General features: G+C 42.3%; 1 protein-coding gene across 1 annotated transcript in view; it reads left to right on the plus strand.

Moving 5' to 3' along the window:
- Positions 1 to 590: 590 nt before the first annotated feature.
- The window catches only part of UVRAG (UV radiation resistance associated), a 205,852-nt gene continuing 183,897 nt past the window's right edge, over positions 591 to 22,545 (plus strand). Inside the window, exons 1-3 of the mRNA XM_030200046.1 lie at positions 591 to 1,212; positions 9,542 to 9,659; positions 21,781 to 21,815. Coding sequence (XP_030055906.1) covers positions 1,090 to 1,212; positions 9,542 to 9,659; positions 21,781 to 21,815 — 276 coding nt within the window. The 5' untranslated portion in view covers positions 591 to 1,089. The remainder of the gene's footprint in view (positions 1,213 to 9,541; positions 9,660 to 21,780; positions 21,816 to 22,545) is intronic.

A 22,545-nucleotide genomic window follows, 5' to 3' on the forward strand; every position in this document is an offset into this window, starting at 1 on the left:
TTGAATTAAAAATTGTACCAATTTGTGGCAGGACTCATTGTTCAGACCTGCTTTTTGCAGATTCTCAAATATTAAATCATTTACTTGTTGTTTGGCCTAGTCAGTACTTTTTCAGTTGTTTTTAGGCTGCATAGCTTTGGCCATCACTATTCCAGTGGTAGCCTTAAAGCTAGGCCATATATTAACATTACCCACAATGAATATTCATGAGAGAGATATGCATGCACTACCTCCACTGGCATAAACAAATGCGAACCCTTAAACCCCAGTTTAGGAAAATCTTGTTCCCCCACGTTAACGCTTCTGAGGAAAATGCTTGGTAAATCAGGCCTTTAGAATGTACATCACATGAGAGAACCAGCACTTCACGTGACAGTCAGACTACTTTCCGGCCTCAGATGTTCTGAAGGCCGAAACTACAACCAATCACGGGCCGCACGACTCACGTTCGCCCCGCCCCATCTCAGAGCCGTCGCCACTCCAGAATGCCTCGTAGGCCTTGTCTCCCCGGCTCCTCCCTCCCGAGTTGGGTTTTGTTACCAGCACTTCTCAATCTCAGCTTTCTTGTTCGTTTGACAGGCAGGCGCGTGCATTTAACATTTTCCCTTGCCTTCGTTCCAACCCCGGAACGAGCAACACAGGACACCAATCGCCACTCACGCAGCTTGGATTTTTATTCTCGACCTGTCGAGCTTGGACCAATCGGGAGGCAGCGCTGTTTCCGCGCGTGCTCAGTAGCAATGCGGTAATATGGCCCCTTAGGTTTCGTCCTCCTCTCCGCTTGCTGTGCTCACGTCAGGATTTCTCCCAACATAACAACAACAACAACAGTAAAGCAAGAATTAGCGGTGATTTTTTTTTTTTTTTTAAAGGAAAGCTTGTTCCCCGGATTACTGTTTCGCAAGCCGTAGGTTTCCTAGTTCTTGACGTCAGGTCGCGCGCGGGCGCCAGGCAGTTGGTAGTATCCGGAGTCTCGTGCCGGGCAGGTAACGGCTGTCGGGCTTAAGGTGTTAGTGGGCGGCAGGAGGGGGAAACGTGGCGTTGGTTGTACCGAGGGGAGCCTTCTAGCCCGGCAGCCGGGTTTTTGGGATGAACTCCGCGGCTGCGGGCGGCAGAGACGGTATGGCAGCGGGGTCTTCTCCCGGGGTGACTGTGGTGACGGCACCTGGCTCGGCGGCCCGGGCTCTGCATGTCGAGCTGCCCTCCCAGCAGGTAAGGTGATGACCTGAACCGGGAGTTGGGTTTATTTATTTATTGCATTTGTATCCCACATTTTCCCACTTCTTTGTAGGCTCAATGTGGCTTACAATACATCATGAATGGTGGAAATATATAAGAGAGTATACATTTAGTATTATAGAAGAAGCTTGGGTATGATAGAGTGGAGGAGCGGCCTAGTGGTTGCCCCATGAGCCTGCCATGAGTGGGAAAGTGCGGGGTACAAATGTAACAAAAATAAAATAGATACTACTGGAGATTCTACATGGAATGTTGCTACTATTGGAGATTCTACATGGAATGTTGCTATTCCACTAGCAACATTCCATGTAGAAGGCCGCACAGGCTTCTGTTTCTGTGAGTCTGCGCAGCCGTATTGGTGATCTGCAAGGGCCGACTTCTACATGGAATGTTGCTACTATTGGAGATTCTACATGGAATGTTGCTATTCCACTAGCAACATTCCATGTAGAAGGCTGCGCAGCCTTCTGTTTCTGTGAGTCTGACGTCCTGCACATTCGTGCAGGACGTCAGACTCACAGAAGCAGAAGCCTGCGCGGCCACATTGGTGATCTGCAAGGGCCGACTTCTACATGGAATGTTGCTAGTGGAATAGCAACATAGAATCTCAAATAGTAGCAACAGTGGAGGAGTGGCCTAGTGGTTAGGGTGGTGGACTCCTGAGGAACTGAGTTCGATTCCCACTTCAGGCACAGGCAGCTCCTTGTGATTCTGGGCAAGTCACTTAACCTTCCATTGCCCCATGTAAGCCGCATTGAGCCTGCCATGAGTGGGAAAGCGCAGGGTACAAGTGTAACAAAAATAAAATAGATACTATTGGAGATTCTACATGGAGTGTTGCTATTCCATGTAGAAGGCTGCGCAGGCTTCTGTTTCTGTGAGTCTGACGTCCTGCACGTACGTGCAGGACGTCAGACTCACAGAAGCAGAAGCCTGCGCAGCCACATTGGTGATCTGCAAGGGCCGACTTCTACATGGAATGTTGCTAGTGGAATAGCAACATTCCATGTAGAATCTCAAATAGTAGCAACAGTGAAGGAGTGGCCTAGTGGTTAGGGTGGTGGACTCCTGAGGAACTGAGTTCGATTCCCACTTCAGGCACAGGCAGCTCCTTGTGATTCTGGGCAAGTCACTTAACCCTCCATTGCCCCATGTAAGCCGCCTTGAGCCTGCCATGAGTGGGAAAGCGCAGGGTACAAGTGTAACAAAAATAAAATAGATACTATTGGAGATTCTACATGGAGTGTTGCTATTCCATGTAGAAGCCTGCGCAGCCACATTGGTGATCTGCAAGGGCCGACTTCTACATGGAATGATGCTAGTGGAATAGCAACATTCCATGTAGAATCTCAAATAGTAGCAACAGTGGAGGAGTGGCCTAGTGGTTAGGGTGGTGGACTTTGGTCCTGAGGAACTGAGTTCAATTCCCACTTCAGGCACAGGCAGCTCCTTGTGACTTTGGGCAAGTCACTTAACCCTCCATTGCCCCAGGTACAAATAAATACCTGTAAGCCGCATTGAGCCTGCCATGAGTGGGAAAGCACAGGGTACAAATGTAACAAAAATAAATTGCCTGGTAGTCCACCCTTGTCGCCAGCCACTTTTAGTGAAAGTAGGAACATAAATTTAGGCACTGAAAAGCCAATTTATAAATCTATCAAAATTAGGAGCCTAAAGCCTTTGACTTTCAGCCTCTGTATCATCAGTTTGTTACTCCCTGCTGCTTGGAACTCAGCAGGAATTTTATGTCTGCGAGATGTTGATGTATTGATGTTAGAGCGAAAATGTTATTCCCACTTCAGGCACAGGCAGCTCCTTGTGACTCTGGCCAAGTCACTTAACCCTCCATTGCCCCAGGTACAAATAAGTACCTGTATATAATATGTAAGCCGCATTGAACCTGCTCTGAGTGGGAAAGCGCGGGGTACAAACGTAACAAAAATAAAATGGATACTATTGGAGATTCTACATGGAATGTTGCTATTCCACTAGCAACATTCCATGTAGAAGGCTGCGCAGGCTTCTGTTTCTGTGAGTCTGACGTCCTGCACGTCCGATCTGAGGAAGAAGGGCAACCTTCGAAAGCTAATCAAGAAATGTATTAAGTTATGTCCAATAAAAAAGGTATCATCTTATTTTCTTTTCCATATTTTATTTTGTTTGATTTCTATTGATAACCTTTAAGAGTGGACTAACACGGCTACCACACCTCTCTGTTCAAGATACCAAATTCCCTATATCAGAGAGACGGTTAAATATTATCTCAACTAGGGTAGGAGTGGATAAACATGTCCTGCTGCAGTATATGCAGCCCGAGTCACTCCTTGGGTGTGAGAGTGACACTAACAAGTTAGTTACTTCTTCCATTAAAGGCCTGGTTGAAGAGCCAAGCTTTCACCTGCCTCCTGAAGTAGAGAGAGTCTTGTGTTAAGCACAGCCTTTCAGGCAGTGCATTCCAGAGTGTGGGGGCTACTCCAGAGAAGGCTAAATCCTAATAAATAAATAAATAAATGAGCTGGCCTCTGTCCAGAAGTTAGAACATACTAGGTATGACCCCATATATTGATTATATTAATAAACAATTGTTAAACTGAGCACAGGATAGTGTTTTTTTTATTTAAAGTTCTACACAGTGATAGTACGGTCTATCAAATCCACAGATAAATTCCTTTAGCTAGGACTGGTGCAAGGGCATTAGCTGCTATAGGCAAATCTTGGGCTTTGCACACCTCTCTCCCTTACATTATTATTGAGGTCCCTTAGTCGCCCAACAGTCATGATTTCCCCACCACCACCCCTTCCAGATCAATTTGAAAACTGCCCATCCACTCTGCTGGTAGAAGTCCTTCCTGTGTAGTCTCTTGATCTATTGTTTTGCTTTGCCTATGAATCGGGATCATCAGGACCTTGACTTCAGTAACCTGACTTTTTTAATGGTTTTTATTGGATTTAGTACATGTTTATTCATTAGTTTAGGTTAGTTTTAGGTTTGTTTGACTTGATATACTGCCTTTTTGGGGCAACCAAAGTGGTTTACAAACAAGATTCAGAAGGTAGTTCAAGGCAAATTACAGTATGTTTAGCTATGATGGATACTTCCCTAACCCAAGAGGGCTTACAATCTTAAAGGCCCTTTCTACTAAGTATTTTTCACATAGATACCAAATGGTGGAGGTGGGGGGGGGGGGGGGGAAGCTTGAGACCCTTTTTACTAAAGCTTTGCACACTAATGGACATTAGTGTGTGCTAAGTGCCACATAGGTATAAAATAAGAGGTGTAGCAGTTATTGTGCGTTAACTTTTAGTAAATAGACCCCTAAATTTGTAGCTAAGGCTATGGAGGGTGAAGTGACAACTCAAGGTCAGGATCAGTGAGAAATGTAGATTCAACACCGGCAAACTCGGTTTTCAACTTGCTGCTTCTCCTATAAGTTGATCTAGCATCCCTGCTTGAGGCTCTTGTCCTGATTCTTCTCTTTTTTTCCCCTTCAGAAATTTTATTTTTAAAGAATTTGTAATTGTTTGTGTTTTAAATACAAAGGAAATGTCATTTTCACCTCCCATAAAGTTAGGTGAAAGAACACCAACAAAGTAGTTGAATAGAGATCTTTTTAAGACTACTAAGTGTTTAAAGCAGCTGACTTTGGGGTTGACTTTAGGACAGGAATGTGTGCCCAAATGTACCCACGGGGTGGTAGGTATATTTGGGCACACATACTGTGTGCTGCAGAAAAAAAAAGCAATGTAATTTAGAACTCTTAAACATTTTACTGTGAGGAGACACACTTTTTTTTTTTTTTTCTTTAAAAATAAATTACGGGTAAAATGAAATTTTTTTTTTGTGAAGCAACCAGTGACATTTGTTTACATCCAAAAATGTTTTTGGCAGGTTAAGAAATGAGGCTTGGAGCTAGTGCAAGGTAGAACAAGTGCTAAAAATAAAGACAATTTAGGAAAGCATCTTTACTTTGGAGCCATCCTGAAAGAGAAGGAGAACACGAGAAGCATGAAGGGTTATAAATACCATTCTCTTGCAAGAGTCATGTCAAGGTGGTGACCTGAGAGTAGATTGAACCAAAATGTTTATATGATACTTAGATTATTTATAATTTGTTGGTTTAAAAAATATAATATGTTGGTAATTGTCACATTATTACAGTATGGTGAAATTAAGAATTATACCTTCAGAGCGCATTACTTCCTGACATAAAATGATGGTGTGTAGTTAGGCACTGGCAGTTTTTTTTTTTTTAAGGCTTCATAGGTAGAGAACTAGTTCATTTGTCCCCATGGCCCTTGCAGACATTGAGTTGGATGAGATGATGGTATGTTCTTCCGCTGAGGAGTGCTGCAGTTCTTGAGGGCTATAGTTTACTGTAGCTATTTTTCCATATTATCTCTATTAGGGTGGGGTAGGCAGGAAACTTCATAAATCAGCCCTTTCCCCAGCAAGCATGTCTAAGATGATTGTATCTTTGTTTCATGTTTCACAATAGTGCAGATTCCTCCCCCCCTACCTATCCCCAGATGTCTTTTCCCACTTGCTCTGAAACTACCAATCCTCATCTCCATCAATCTCCTCCTCTGTCTTCCCACTGAGTTTTCATCTAGGGGCCGATGCTCAAAGGCTTGCGATAGACTTCACACTACCTCTAAATTAGCACCAAAAAATTGCCATGGCTTGCTTAAACTAATGAGCATGCAAATTACTGGTACATCAAAATTGGTTAGTGCTAAGTGTCAGTTTTCCTGTCTGTGCCTGAGCGGTGATTAACCCCCTCCCCCTCCCCAAAAACAAAAACACACACACGAGCATGCCATGGCAACATCCCCCTAACCCATGCCTAATGATTCCAGATTACTGGATTGAGGGTTCCATGGGACCCTGGAATTTACCTGTTGAATAGAGTACTTCTGTGGTTTTGGAAGCATCAGACTCTTTGGTTCACTGTTTGCTTTAAGCGGCCAAACTCACTTTAGCGGCTGCCTGGAAGACCCTAGGGGTTCCCTTAATAGCTAAATGGAGATCTCTATTATATTCTGGCTGTAAAATTTCACTGCTATTTGGTGTAATAATTTTAGGACTTGGGTAAATGTTTGGGGTTCTGTATGTAACTGAAGTTTTGTGGGTAAATTAGACCTTCACTAGGTTTTCTTGTTTTGCTTTACCATCTCTATTGTTTTTTTCACGTGTTTGCAGTGTACCCTGTAAGTCAGGTTTTGCCTCCCTTTTTCCTGTCTTCCCCTCTTCCCCCTTTCCTTTCTTTTTGCGTTGTTATAAAAAACTATAAATGTTAGAGGACCTCATGTAAATGAACTGCACACTCAAGGAGCATGGTCCCTCCAGGAAACAGGTCTTCAGATCAATCTTCTGGAGCGCCAGGCAATCAGGAACGCTCCAAAGGTTTTCAGGGATTGGCTGTGCAACCAAATTGTTCTCATTCAAACAGATAACCAGGTTGCATTGTATTCACCAACAAGCAGGGGGGCACCAGATCACGCCCTCTGTGTCAGGAGACTGTCTGGATGTGGCTCTGGGCTCGCCAACACAGCATGTTCCTTCTGGTCACTTTTCTGGCAGGCAAAAACAACAGTCTGGAAGACAGACTGAGCAGGGTCATGCAACCGCACGAGTAGTCTCTCAATATGGGCATTGCCCACGAGATCTTCTGAGTCTGGGGCACCCTCTCGGCAGATCTCTTTTCCACACAGCTGAATCACAAAGTCTCTCAATTCTGCTGGCCCATGACAGGCTAATGTCGGATGCCTTCCTTTTACATTCGTGGATAGGTCCACTGTATGCATATCCTCCCATTCCTCTTGTGTGGAAGACTTTGCTGAAACTCAAGCAAGACCACAGGGCTATGATCTTAATCGCACCTTACTGGCCTCGTCAGATCTGGTTCTCTCTTCTTCTGGAGTTATCCTCTTCAGAACCTTGGAGATTGGAGTGTATTCCAATCCTTATCAAGTAGAACGAGGGATCTCTTCTACATCCCAACCTTTAGTCCCTGGCCCTCACAGCCTAGACGTCGAAAGCCTAGAATTTGCTTCTCTTGATCTGTCAGAGGGTGTCTCTTGAATCTTGCTGGCTTCCAGGAAAGATTCCACTAAGAGATGTTATTTTTTCAAATGGAGGATGTTTGCTGTCTAGTGTGAGGTCAAGACCGTAGATTCTGTTTACTGTGCTACATGGTCCCTGCTTGAATACCTTCTACACCTTTCCGAGTCTGATCTCAAGACCAACTCCGTAAGGGTTCACCTCTGTGCAATTAGTGCTTATCATCAATGAATAGAGGTTAAGCCCATCTGTAGACAGCCTGTAGTTGTTCACTTCATGAGAGGTTTGGTCTTGTCAGATCCCCCAGTCAAACCTCTGCCTGTGTCATGGTACCTCAGTGTTGTTCTTGCCCAGCTGATGAGAGTTCCTTTTGAGCCACTGAATTCCTGCCATCTGAAATACTTGACCTGGAATGTCATTTTCTTGTTGGCTGTTCCTTCAGCTCGTAGAGTCAGTGAGCTGCAAGTACCCTAAGTTCCTGCCAAAGGTGGTATCAGAGTTCCATCTGAACCAGTCAATTGTCTTGCTATTATTCTTTCTCCACTCTCATGTCCATCCTGGCAAGAGCACCTTGCACAACTTGGACTGCAAGCGAGCATTGGCCTACTACATGCAGCAGACAAGGCCCCACAGTCCACCCAATGTTTTGTTTCTTTTGATCCCAACAGGATGGGGGTTGCCATCTGGAAAAGTACAATCTCTAATTAACTGTCAGATTGTATTTCTTTCACTTATGCCCAGCCTGGGCTGACTCTGTAGGGTCATGTCATGGCTTATAGTGTCAGAGCCATGGTTGCGTTGGTAGCCCACTTGCGGTCTTCAGTCCACACATTTACTTCTCATTACTGTCTCGATCAGAATACCCAACGCTGTAGTTGGTTCAGGCAGACATTGTTGCAGAATCTGTTTGGGGTCTAGAATCCTACTTCTCCTCCCTAGGCTCGTTTTTATTCTGCTTCAGGCTACACTTGCAATCAGCTAGTATATAGTTTCAGGTTATTCTAAGTTATGTCCTCACCATTGCAAGGCCCAGTTAACCAATATTTGTTGTTTTCGGTGAGCCTGGATGCTAGGGATATCCCATTTGTGAGAATTAATGTCTTGCTTGTTGTCAGAGAAAGTGAAAATACTTACCTGTAGCAGGTATTCTCCAAGGACAGCAGGCCTTATATTTTCACAAACCCTTCCACCTCCCCTAGGAGTTGTCTCCTATTTTTATTTTTCTTGCTGTAGTATCTTACTGTGGTAACTGCGCCCTTGCGACTGGTGGGAAGGCACCTGCTCAGGCGCGGTGGAGCGTGTCTCGTGCTCCAAAAAAGTTCTTAAAGCTTGTTATAAAGACTGGACTGGGCAACATGGCACTATGTTACCCACTTTTGAGAATATAAGACCTGCTACAGGTGAGTACCTTCCCTTTATCTGCCATCATCTACTATATTACTTATGGCTTTTCTTCAGGGATTACTTCCTTTTGCCACTTTCATGCTGTTTTGGAGTAATTTTAACTGTAGAGTGTCAGCCAGAGTTCTCTAGTTCTTTTCAAAATAATCTTAGGTCTCACTTTGACCTTTCTAGGCTACTGACATTGGAGGATTTGCCAGATCAAGGCAGTATCTTGGTGGTACCAAAACTGTTTCCAGTTTATAGTGATGACCCTAAGAGCGCCCCAAAAGGTATTCAAACATATTGAGCCTTTCTCCAGTCTGTAGCTTTGGATAGCTTTTATCCCAGTGTGTGTTCAGTAGCTCTGTGTTTAGCATGTTTAGACCTTTGCTTCGCATTCATTTCAGACAACAGATTCTTCATTCAAGCTGGCATACCATGATAGGTCACAGGTAGGCTCCATTTAATTTCTTATGGGCCTTGTTAAGGCAGTTATTAGAAATGGAACTACTTTAGATTTGCTGTGATAAATATGTGAAGAGTTCTCAAGACTTCTTGGTTTTTTGTTCTTTTGTTTTTCTATTCTTAAATACTGTTGTTCTTTCATTGATGCACTCTGAATTGTATTTTATTAGTCAGCAGAATGTGAAAAAATGTACATGGTTGTGCAGACTTTTCTGAGGCCATATTTTGTATGACTATTATTTGGGTGAGAGTGATAAATATAAACAGATATGTTCATGTACCTTGCTAATTCTCAAGCCCAGTGGATATAGGTGTTTAACTTTGCGCTAACAATGAAAGTCTCATTAAGAGAAATCCTGTCATCTAATGTTCATTGTATATTTATTTCTGTAGCGCCGCCTTCGTCACCTGCGCAACATTGCAGCACGAAATATTGTTAATAAGATCAGTTATCAACTCCTTGATACCTACTATACGCTTCACCTCTGTGATGATAGAAAGATATATAAAGGTAAGTACAAAGTTTAATACCTATGCATTTCTCATTCCTTTGTTAGCTCTGTGTATGTTGAGCTTCATTTTATATGGGATACTATAAAACCTGTAGTCTTCATAATTTACAAGTGATTGATCTTGGGCATTAACCTCAGTGATCACATTTCTTCTGTATTAAAATGTTAGGCTGCCTATATTTAGAGAGTAAATTTAAAACGAATCAGAGAAAATGTTTCTTCACTCAACGTGTAATTAAACTCTGGAATTCGTTGCCAGAGAATGTGGTAAAGGTGGTTAGCTTAGCGGAGTTTAAAAAAGGTTTGGACAGCTTCCTAAAGGAAAAGTCCATAGACCGTTATTAAGTGGACTTGGGGAAAATCTACTATTTCTGGGATAAGCAGTATAAAATGTTTTGTACTTTTTTGGGATCTTGCCAGGTATTTGTGACCTGGATTGGTCACTGTTGGAAACAGGATGCTGGGCTTGATGGACCTTTGGTCTTTCCCAGTATGGCAATACTTATGTACTTATGGACGTCCAAATCCATAAATTTGGTCGTCCTTGGAGATGGACGTTTATGATTTTCAGCGATTTTTGAAACCAAGTACGTCCATGTCAGAAACAACCAAATGTAAGTCATTTTGGTCGTGGGAGGAGCCAGCATTTGTAGTGCATTGGTCCCCCTGACATGCCAGGACACCAACCGGGCACCCTAGGGGGCACTGCAGTGGACTTCATAAATTGCTCCCATGTACGTAGCTTATGTACTTATCTTAAAATTCTATGCTTGATTTGTAAGGCTTTTCACAGACTGTCCCAAAACTGATTAAGAACCTTTCAGTAGGCCCTTTGAAAATTCCAGATATCATAAAGCATGATAAATCCTTTGGAATGTTTTAAAATCCTTTGCCATGTTTTAAGATATTGGATTTAGTGATTTTTTTTCTTTTCGTACACTTTGTATAACATTGTTTATAAAGCCTTTGGCCGCTGATAATTATGTAATAGTTAATGTGTCTTTTTTATTTTAGTTTGGAAATAGCTGTGTAGCTTTTGCTTGATTATTTATATAATGTTCCTATGAGCTGTGCTTCCTAGAGCAAACCAGCTATCTGCAAAAGTCATGTATTCTTTATTCTTACAGGTTGAATACTGCATATGACCCATTTTCTCCAGTCTCATTGAAGTCTGTTTTCATGTCCTAGCTCAGGATGTAACTTTAGATATAACCAATAGGGTCCAGAGACCCTTAGTCATTGTGGATATTCTGTTTCCAGATATCTCCATCTTGGATACTGAAATTGCAAGCTTTCTTATTGCTTTCCTCCTCTTTCTGCTCTTGTAAGCAGCATTGTCTTTTTCCTTAGCGTCCTTCAGATTATTCCAGAACTTGGGATGTTATGTCCTTCAAATAGCAGGTGAATAAAGAGAATACAGAATTGTGCTGTGCTCTATAAGACCTGTGTGCATTTCCAACAATTCAGTATTTTTCTGTTTGTAGCAGGTAAAGTGGATGTGCTTCAGCTTGGAGTGGAGGAGTAGCCTAGTGGTTAGTGCAGTGGACTTTGATCCTGAGGAACTGGTTTCAATTCCCACCACAGTTCCTTGTGACTCTGGGCAAGTCACCTAACCCTCCATTGCCCCAGTTACAAATAAGTACCTGTATGTACTATGTAAACCACTTTGAATGTAGTTGCAAAAAACCATAGGCAGTATATCAAGTCCCATTCCCTTTCCCTTTCTTGGTTTAGCCTTGTAGGCTGGTCCAGCAGTTAGTCAGCTGGTTCCTAGTTGAGCAAGAGGGATTGTAAGTTCCAGTTGCGGATATACCTAGTTGTTACTGGCTCCATCCTTTCTGCTCTCCAATGGCAATTCTCGTCCTTTAAAAAAAAAAAAATAGGGATGAAGGAAACTTGGAGTAGGGAAAACATGCTTAAGAGAGCCTGTCTGTTTTTGAGAAAAACATTTAAGCCTGTTAGTTCTGAGTTTTCCTGTAAATGGGCTGAGCCATTGGCATTGAAGTCAGCAGGAATAAGTCTGATTTCTTTGCATACTACTCATGTTTCCAAGATGAGACCATTCTAACAATGCTGCTTGTTGCTTTACCTACGGGAGCCCGGACTTTGATTTCCCCTGCCTCTTGGCATTTCTGCAGCTTTGGTGTCAATGAGTGCAGTCTCCCTCTCGAGAGCTCCTTCTGAAGCAGTGAAACACTGTTCCTTAGTGTCATCAACAGATGAATCCAGAGACTTGTGTGTTGTGACTATCTACCAGCAGAAATTTGCAAGGCTGTGACATGGTCTTCAATCCATACATTTACATCTCATTACTGTCTTGAGCAGGATACCCAACGCTATAGTTGGTTCGGGCAGACAGTGTTTCAGAATTTGTTTGGGGTCTAGAATCCTACTTCACCTCCCTAGGCCCATTTTATTCTATTCCAGTCTACACTCTCACTCAGTTTGCATATAGTTTCAGGTTAATCTGAGTTATGCCCTCACTGTTGCAAGGCCCAGTTAACCAGTTTTCGGTGAGCCTGGATGCTAGAGATACCCCACTCGTGAGAATTAATGGCTTGCTTGCTCTCGGAGGTAGAGCGCTGAATTGCACTGTCTTGTAGGATGGAATACTCTTTGGTCAGTCAGTGTCTCTAGCAGGCGGATGGCTGGTTTCTCCACAAACTCCTGGTATCATCTGTGTGCAGCTCCTATTCTGGGCCTCCTGGTTTAGTTGAGTTATAGGGTGTGCGGCTGAGTGGTGCCGCCTTTAGGGGGTACACCTGGAGGCATATTTTCAAAGCACTTAGCCTTCCAAAGTTCCATAGGTGTCTATGGAACTTTGGAAGGCTAAGTGCTGTGAAAATGTGCCTCCTGGTCACCCTAGGTCCCTCCCCCACCCTTCTGCCTTCTCCTGTCCTTCTCCATTCTCCTTCATGAGGTGGCTATCCAGCTACATAAAAAAAAAAAGTTAGAGCCAGGTGCTTTAGACCTGCTGACTTGTACTTTCACCTGGGTTTGGGAGAGGTACTGGTGACTCTAGTATCAGGACTATGGGGCAGATGCACTAAGGTCCTCGGAAGAGCCCTTCCCTTACCGATTCCATAGTGAATCGGTAGGGAACGGCCATGCATCATGGAAAGGGAATGCAAATGAGCTGCTCGTTGTAGCTTACTTGCATTCTCTATTCCCTTGGAAGCCAGTCAGCCGGTCGAGCATGCGCAGAGGAGCCAAGCTTTATGCTGGCTGCTCTGTGCATGCCAAGGATGTCCTTTATGGGCGTTATTCACTCAAAAAACAACAACAAAAAAAGGACGTCCCTGACGAGCAGGAAACTTGTCAGCAGCCTGAAACTTCAGAAGAGAAACGGTGCTGAAAAGAGCCCCAGTTAATTTAAGTGCTACTGCTTTGCATGTTAAAGGCAGGCTTACATCAGGCAATTAGGAAGGACTTCTGTGAAGAAAAAAAAAATCCAAGTACTCCTCAGGGACGTCTAACAGGAGCTGGACGTCTTCCTGCAGCTTTTGTGATGGGCGTTCTCCTTGGATGTGTTTTTCTTACCTGCAATTAGGAAGGACTTCTCTAAAGAAAAAAAAAAAAAAGGACGTCCCTCTTTTTCTTACCTGCCTGAACTGACCACAACCACAGTTCTCTCAACAGTCCCCTCCAAGGTTGTTTTCATCTTGCGCCCCCCCCCCCCCCCAACACACAAGATCGGGACTTGCGAGGACGTCCAAATCAAAACATTTCGGACGTCCCGCCCTCCAGGTCTCTCCCAGCCAATCCCAGCGCGTTTAGCTGATACTGGTAACAGCTAAACGATCAGCTAAATGCGCTGTGATTGGCTGAGAGAGACCTGGAGGGAGGGACATCCAAAAAGTTTTGATTTGGACGTCCTCTCACGTCCCGATCTTGGAGGGGGGGGCACAAGCTGAAAACAACCTTGGAGTGGACTGTTGAGAGAACTGTGGTTGTGGTCAGTTTAGGCAGGTAAGAAAAAGAGGGATGTCCTTTTTTTCAGAGATGTCCTTCCTAATTGCAGGCAAGAAAAACACGTCCACGAAGGATGCCCATCACAAAAGCTGCAGGAAGACGTCCAGCTCGTGTTAGACGTCCCTGAGCAATTTTCTTGATCAATTGTGCCCAGTGTGGCCACGTTTTGCCTTCCTAAAAGCTGCGTCAGGGGCTTATGCTATTGGGATACCAAAGGGCACTTACACCTAATAGTAAGTTCAAAACCAAACAGCAGCAGTGTCAGATTAAAACAAGCAGCAGTAACTTATCTCTGATTTGAGGAGGAAAGAGCTCTGTGAGTCAGATCTGTTACTGCTGAAGATAGCTAAAATCCCTTATTCATCTCAAGCTTGTTTCCGTTTCCATATTTCTAGAAGGTACAGGCCTGACAAATCCAATTCTAAATCCTTTCAGAGAGCTCGACTCCACCAGAGACAGTCTACTTTTCAAGGGGACAAAATAATTCCCCTGCAGTTCCCAGAGCTTCCAACTCCTCCTACTCCTCACAGTGATCGTGAACCAGTTCACTTCTTGGACATATGTATTGGAGGTTGTCTATCAAGGTTTTACGAGAGTGGACCAAAATGACTACAGACCAGTGGGTCTTGGACATCATCAAGGAAGATTACAAGCTAGAATTTCTGTACCACTTAACAGATATTAGTTAGAATCCCCATGAAAGGGGCCTATAAAAAAATAAAAGCAGGCGGTCCAAGCAACACGGCAATCTCTTTAGGAGTGGGTGACTCATGTTCCTCAATGTGAGTGGGGGACTGAAAGGCACTCCATTTACTTGGTAGCTCCAAAGAAAGAAAGAAAAAACCCAGTACTAGATCTCGAGCATGTCAACTGGGTGTTCAAAATGCACACTTCAGGATGGAAACTTTACATACAATGATTGTGGCAGTCCAGCCAGAGAGTTTCTCATCTCCTTGGTAATAGAGACTTACTTTCTCATTCCAATTTGGCCTCCTCAAGCAACGCTTTCTCTACTTCTCCCCTTAGGAGCTCACTACCAGTTTCAGGCAATGTCGTTCGGCCTTGCTACAGCACTAAGAACGTTTTCAAAGGTCATGGTAGTGGTAGCTACCTTCCTCAGGCAGGAAGGCGTTCAAGTTAAGAGCTTCCTCTTACCAAGAGAGACTGCAGGTTTCATTTTGAGTTGGGCTCTTGCTTCGCTCTCTGGGGTATATTGAGTTGGAGTCAAGTGACTCTTAGCCATGTTGACAATCTTTGGAGTATCCCGGCATCTTATTTTTGACACGAAGGCAGGGAAAATTTTTTTCCCTTCAGCTTGTCAGTGCAAAATTCAGGCACAGGCCAACTTCCGCCTTCTCTTCCCGCAGTATGAGATTATGTGCAGGTATTGGGAAGTATGGCATCCACATGGGATATTTTCCCTTGGGTGAAAGTATGCATGTGGCCACTGGAATTCTCTTCTTTCTCATTAGTTGCCAACGACCATGGACAATAGTCTTTCCCTCCTCTGGACCCCGCAAGCCAGGCAAAGTCTACTTTGGTGGTTCCTCTCGCCTTCATCTGGGCTTTCCATTGGCTTCTCAAAATTGGGTTGTAATGACAACCGATGCCAGTCTATTGTGCAGGGGAGCTCATTGTCTTCACAGCATAGCACAGGGCTGATGGTCGCCAGCTGAAGCCTCTTGGTTGATTAGCATTCTGGAACTAAGGGTGATTTGGAAAGCATGCTGTTCTTTGTGCCCCTTCTCCAGGGGAAGCCGGTGAGAATTCTGTTTGACAACATGGTAGCAGTAGCCTATGTCAACAGGCAAGGGTTAGTGAGAAGTTCTCCTTTTGGTCAGGGAAGCCAGGCTTCTGTTTCAATGAGCAGAGCACTATGTTTTGCTAATTTCTGCAGTCTACATTGATTGCAGAGGTAGATTTTTTCAGCAGGTGGTTTCTGGATCCAGGAGAGTGGCAGCTATCAGCAGAGGTGGTCATTGGTAGGAAGTACCAGTAGTAGAACTTATGGCTACCAGATTCTTCAGTCGCTAGAAGCAGTCAGGATTGGAAGGTATGAATGCTGGCTTACCAGCAACCTTCTGAATGTGTTTCCCTGTTGCCTGATGATAGGTAGAACACTGCAGTGCATTGCTCTTCACCTAGGACCAGTAATTCTTGTGGCACAGGCCTGGCCAAGGAGATGCTAGTATGCAGATCTGATTAGGCTTCAGATATCATCTCCTGTTTGACTCCCACTTCACAAAGGCCACATGACTTGGGGACCCATCACAATGGACGATTTCTCCCCCTGTGTTCTTACGATTTGGCTCTTGAAAGGTTGGGATTAAGTAAGAAGGGTTTTTTATTATTATTATTTTTTATTTCATTTTAATACTTAAACAGAATATACTGTCAAGTGTAATACAGCCTGGAAAATACAATATAAAGAAAAATAGAGAACTATCCTCTCTCTTAGTAATATATATATATATATATATATATATAGCTTTCTTAGACCACAACAAAAATGTAAAGAAGGGGGCTAGGAATCAGGGAAGATTATAAAGCATTTAACAATCATATTACGGCGTCATATTTCCCAATTTTGTTTCTATTTTGATGATTTTGAGTCCAGAAAAGACTTCAGCTGCTCTGGAATATAGAAAATATATTTTAACTTGGGCCATCTGTATAATACACTTACACGGATAGGCCAATAGAAAAGAACCTCCTAATTCTAGTGTTTTCGTTCTCATAGTCCGAAATTCTTTCCTCCTCTGTTGTGTCACCTTAGTGACATCTGGGTATAACCATATTCTTTCTCCTCCAAACTGAGAATTAGTAGATTTGAAGTAAAGTCTCATAATTGAGTTCAAATCTTGTTCAAATATGAAAGAGACTATCATTGTAGCTCTTTCAGTAGTGTTTTCTAAAGATTGTTCCAGAATTGCAGAAATGTTATTCACATCAATATCCTCTTTTCCTATAGCTTGTTCTCCCCTTCCACTCCTTTGGGTTTACTGGAAATATAATAAATTTTGTTGATAGTAGGAATTGCTTCATGTGGAATTTTTAAATTTTCTAGAAGAAATCTTTTAAATAAGTCCAATGGATTTGATCCTATGAGTTTGGGGAAATTTAGCACACACAAATTCAATCTTCTGTTGTAGTTTTCTATCATTTCAATTTTTCTACGAAGTTCAGAATTATCCTTCACCACTACTGATTTGAACTCTTGTATTTGTTCTATCTCAGTCTGTAAAGTTGAAAAGTAAGAAGGGTTTAAAAAAAATAAGGTCATGACCTTTTGCAGACACGTAAACACTCCACTTCAGCAGTGTATAAGGGTATGGGAATCCTTTGAAGAATGGTGCGCAGAAATGAACATTTCCTCCTTTCATTCTTCCCTGGTATGTATTTTGGCTTTCTTGAAGAACTGTTTTTAAAAAAAAAAAAGAGCTTGACCTTAAATTCCCTGAAGGTTCAGGTTGTGGCGCTCACATGCTACAGTGGCTGTCTTCAGAACTCTTCTTAGAGGCACATCCAAAAGTTGTCCTTTTTTTGAAGGGAATTAATCATTTAAATCTGCCACAGATGTATGTATGTCTGTAGTGGAATTTGAATTTGGTGTTGAAAACCCTACAGAAATCCCCTTTTGAACCTTTGTGTAAAGCTATCCTTGAAAGAACTTGTTCTAAAGACACTTTTTCTACTGGCCATAACATCATCTAGGCTCTTGTCAGAGCTGTAGACCTTATCTTGTAGAGACTCTTTTCTCTGTTTTTCAGGGGCTGGAGTCACCATATGAACAGTCCCTTCTTTTCTCCCCAAAATGTTTTTCTCCTTTGAATCAACCACTCTGTCTTCCTCCCTTTTCTAGGAGGACTATGGTGAATTATGCCTCCTTACAATTGTTGCATATCCGATGGGTTTTCTTGAGGTACTTGGAAGTTTACCAATGACTTCAGGTGATCAGATCATCTTTTCATTCTCTTATCTGGCCCTAGGAAAGGTTTCTGCACTTCAAAAGCTGCTGTTGGTTGAGAGAGTCTATTTGTTTCTGCTTTTTTTTTAAAAGGACTCCTTTACAAGTTAAAGCTCACTCTAGAAGAGCCCTTTCTACCTCATTTGCTGAAACACAGCAGTTTTTATTGATGAGATCTGTAGGTCAGCCGTCTGATCTTTGTGTCATTCTTTTTCTAAACTTTATTGGTTAGATGTGGCTGCTAGATCAGGAGACTCTTTTGGTGCTTCGGTTCTTTCAGTGGGGGTTTTCTCAGCTCCACCCAACTTCTGGACTTCCTTTCTACATCCCATAAACCCGGACTGATCTTTTGTGGGCAAAAAGGAAGGAGAAATTAGATCTTACCTGTTCATTTTCTTTCCTTTAGTCCCAAAGGATTAGTCAAGAACCCGCCCTATCTTTGTGTGTGGCTGTGTTTTGCTCAGTTTCTAGCTCATAGGCATGATTTTTTTTCTAGTTTTTTTTTTTTTGTTAAGTTTGGGTTATTGACATCTTCAGTTTTCATTTTTTCCATCTGATATTTATATTAATAGGAGTTAAGAGGGTTTTTGGCACACTTGCTCTGGCGTTCTGTTCACTGCTGAACAGGAGCAGCTACACAATAGTCTTTAAGGCAGAGCTCTGTTGTATTCTCTATTCTCCGAGGACAAGTAGGCTGCTTGTTCTCACGATTGGGTCATCGTTCACGACAGCCCAGGAGATCGGCAAAATTTGCATAGCAAAAAGAAAGAGCTTTCCAGAACGCTGCATTGCGCGGGCCGAACACACTTTCCATGCGCGAACGGCTTCCCGCGACGCGAGCGTGCCCTCCTCCTTTTCTTCTTCACTTCCTGCCCTAGGTCTATGTATGATCTTTCACATTTAGCTTTCTTCCATTTTTCTGCCTCCAAGCTATTTAGTTTTCCATTTCCCTTCCTGTCCCTTCATATGCAGCATTCCTACCCTTCTTGCACAACGTCTCCCCCCTTCCCGTCATGTACGGCATCTTTCCCTCTCCTTCCCACCACTGTTCTTTCTTGCAGGTCCATCTCTTTCCCTACCTTCTTACTCCTTCCCGATCCACTCTCGCTTCCCTTCACCGTGAGTTTACAAACTCATTGTGGTCACTGGTAGCCCTTAGATCAGTTTTTCCCTCTGCTGCGTCCCACTCATGTGGCAAAAGATAGTTGTAAAAGAGCCAAGGACCCTGGGCTGGCAGAGGAAATCCTGATGTAATCGCTGCTGGCACCTGCAACAAGTTTGTAAACTTGAGACAGAGGGGGGGGGGGAGAAGCCAGAACCGAAAGAAGAGGCAGGTGGAGAAAGTTAGGGAGGCGATGCCAGAGCATGTTGACTCTGGTTGGGTGGCAAGACAGTTTTGGGGGGTTTTCCCACCCCATAACGGTTCCTATGACCAGCGCAGGAAAAAGGAGTGTCTTCACTCTAAGTGATGCTGATGGGGTGCATATGTTGCGTATGCACCATGTATGGCTATGCCACTGAGTGTAATTGAACTAGCAGAGGAGATGCTCTTTTCATTATGGATCTGAAAGTTTTTGCAATGTTTGAAGTCTAGTCCTCAGTCTAACAGTTACTTCTGGTATAACTGTCAGCAGTTCTGTGGTTGTCTGTTTTGCCGGAATTATCACTTGCACAGAGTAAAAATCTTGAGTATTATGGAGTTGATATTCAATGTGATATAACTGGGGGTGAAACAGCTCCTGGCCAGTTAAATTGCCTGTTTGGGGCTAACTGGTCATTTTTCAGCAGCATTTAACCTGTTAGCGACAAACTTAAACCAGATATTTTGGGGGCATTTTGGAGGCTGAGTCAGCACTTGGCCAGTTAAGTGCTTATATTCAGAACTTAACTGGCCACATTGACCACAAGTCCTATCTTTATGCAGTAACCCATAGCCGGTTAAGTGCTGAATATCGCACTTAACTAGCTATATGTTAGCCTGCTTCGGAAACCCAGAAATTCCGTGCCAGTGCCCAGACGTGGCCCGGCATTGAATTTCCAGGTTTAGCGTTGGCAGCGGTCAGCAACATTCTGATTGTCACCAGCTGAGTATCAGGCCCTGTAATTATAACTTTTTCAGGTATCTTATTGAGTTTGTTTCCACCGAACCGCTTATGTATTTTTGGAAACCGCCTAGGTTTTAGGTGGGTTATAAAAAAATAATAAAATAAGAATGAAGAGCTGCTGGCCGCAGCCTACATCAGTCATGTATAACTGCCTAAATGTGATAGGCATGAAGACAAATTGCCGATTGTCCTGGTTGTGATGCCAGTGTTCAATCATGAAGGAGTGTAACCCACTGCCTTCTTGTTGGGTAGTGGGTGGACCATGCAGGTCTTTATCTGCTATCATTTACTGTACTACTGACCATAATTAATCTCTAGAATTTGTTGTTAGAGAATGTGATCAAAGTAGTGCAGCTGTATTTTAGAAGAGGTTGAACAAATTCCTGGTGAAAAAGCCAATACATTTACTATTAAGGGAGACTTGAGGAAATCAGTAGATTTCATTGGAATAAGCAGCATGGAATCTTATCTGCTTTTTGGGATCCCACCATATTCTTGGTTTTGATTGGCCACTGCTAGAAACAAGATAATGTGCTTAAGGAACCTTTTATCTGACCCAATATGATAATTTATGTTCTTATGTTTTTAAGCAAGTCCAACAGACTTACTTTCAAAGGTAATTTTAAGCCATCCAGCGCTTAAAGGACGGTGTCTGTATTATATAAGATCCCTAAAGGATGCTGTATCCAGAAGTTTTCAGACTGGTTAACCAACAAAATTAGCTGGCTGAATGGACTTCAATAGCCATGGAGGAGGGACCAGTTTGTATTCTCCTGTGTTGGGAATCTGTTCGGAAGTGAAACTAGATTCTGTCTCACAGGAGTTCCTTGGAGCCACTTATCTAGCAGAAAAAATCTTGATGGGCAAACTTAGCTAGGTATTCTAATCATACGAGTCATCTTGAATTTATGTATTTATTAGGATTTATTTACTGCCTTTTTAAAGAAATTCACTCAAGGCAGTATACAGTAAGAATAAATCAAACATGTGCAATAGATTTAGAGGAAAAGATGATTTTCTCTGTGTGGGGAAACACCCATAGTGGATCTCTTCAAGTCTTCTCGGAACAGAAAAGTCTCTAGTTCTGTTCCAGGATGGTTTGTGTAGCAAACTAGTCTTGTATATTTTTCTCCTAGATTTGAATATTGATGAAGACTTTATTTATCTCTAAGCATTTTCCTCTAAACTTAAATCTGCTTTGCATTTTTTATCTCTTTAATTCTCAATTGAGTAATATTGCTCAATCATTTACGTAGGTAATGCTTAGTTCATCTATCACTGACAACTTTATCGCTGGATGAGTTATGTTCTTGCATATGATTGCTCTTGTTTTTTTATATTTAATTGTCAACAAACAAGGTTGAAAAAAATGTTCTGATCTAGTATACGTTGCATATGTGTTATAACAAGCAGATTGGACAGGAGCTCCTTTTAGCGAGGTTAAATGGAGTAGGTTTTTTTTTTTAACATGAATTCCTCATTTTCTGCTGTATAAGTATTTTGTTTTGTGTGCTGTAGTTTAACTATTGACCGGGTTTGTATTTCATGGTCATAATTCATTGAATTGGATTTGTACGTGCTTTTGGTTAATGTGTTATTATACAGATTGTTTTTATATGATCACTAATGATCTAATAAAGATAGTTGTCAAATAACTATTGACCAGCTTTATAAGATCAGCAAGCCCCTGTGCCTGGATATAAATGTACATTGGTGACTCACATCACTCTTAAGTCAGGGATGCAGGAGTGCTGCAAACAGGCTGGGTTTTCAGGATATCCCCAATGAGTGTGTATGGATACCACCTTATCTGCATTGTAAACAAATCTCTCTTTGGCATATTCATTACGGATATCCTGAAAACCTGGCCCGTTTGCAGCACTCTAGGCTTGAACTCCTTCATCCTTGCTCTAAGTGTTCGTATGAGTTGTGGAACAGAAAACCTTATCAGGCTATTTATTTTTTTTGTTATTAGAAATAAAAATGATAAAGCTTACATCATATTCTTAATGGTTATATGTTATATAAATTAAAAGAAATATTTATTCTATTTTCTACTATCTTATTTGTTTTTAGAATTTTACAGAAGTGAAGTGGTCAAAGATTCTCTGGTGAGTTTTCATTCTCTAACACTGTTTATAGTTCAGGTTTAACTTGGTTTTTATTTTAACTTCCCAGTTCAGATATTTTTGCAGAACTGTAGAATCCTTAAAAAAAATGCTTTTAGAAGCAATACATTTCTCAATAATAGCAAAGATGAGCAAGAAATACAAAACAGGAAACAAAAATATTTACAAGTTCCTCATTTAGCCAACATCATGAGAGAAGATCAACCAGTAAAAAAAAAAAATTGGGTACAGAAAAAATATTGAAAGGAAATATGGAAGAAAACTTCCTAATATATTAGGGCTCATTACTGTACTAAACTCCAATATTCTATCCACCTTAATCATCATTTATCATGTTCATGCAGAAACTTTTTTGTGTAGACTCAAAGAAATATATTGCTTTTCCTGAAATGTAACAAAACACAGTGAAGCGCAAGAAAAAAAGTGGCTCCCAAAGCCACCACTCCAGTCTTCAAAGCTAAAAAAAGCTTTTCTCTGAACCTGAGTATTTCAAGAAACATCGTGTGACGCAGCAGCTGTGTCAGCACCCCAGGGATCATGGAGATTAGGAAGTAACCAGTTCCTTGTTGTCAGCAGCAGATGAACCCGAACTATAGCTACGTAATGCATGGTTCTACATTAGGAGTCACTGACCAGGAAAGGGATATAGACGTTGTTGATACGTTGAAATTCTCTGCTCAGTGTGCGGTGGTGGCTAAGAAAGCAAGTAGAT

The sequence above is a fragment of the Microcaecilia unicolor genome, chromosome 4, assembly GCF_901765095.1.
Source record: "Microcaecilia unicolor chromosome 4, aMicUni1.1, whole genome shotgun sequence".
Classification (NCBI taxonomy): Eukaryota; Metazoa; Chordata; class Amphibia; order Gymnophiona; family Siphonopidae; genus Microcaecilia; species Microcaecilia unicolor.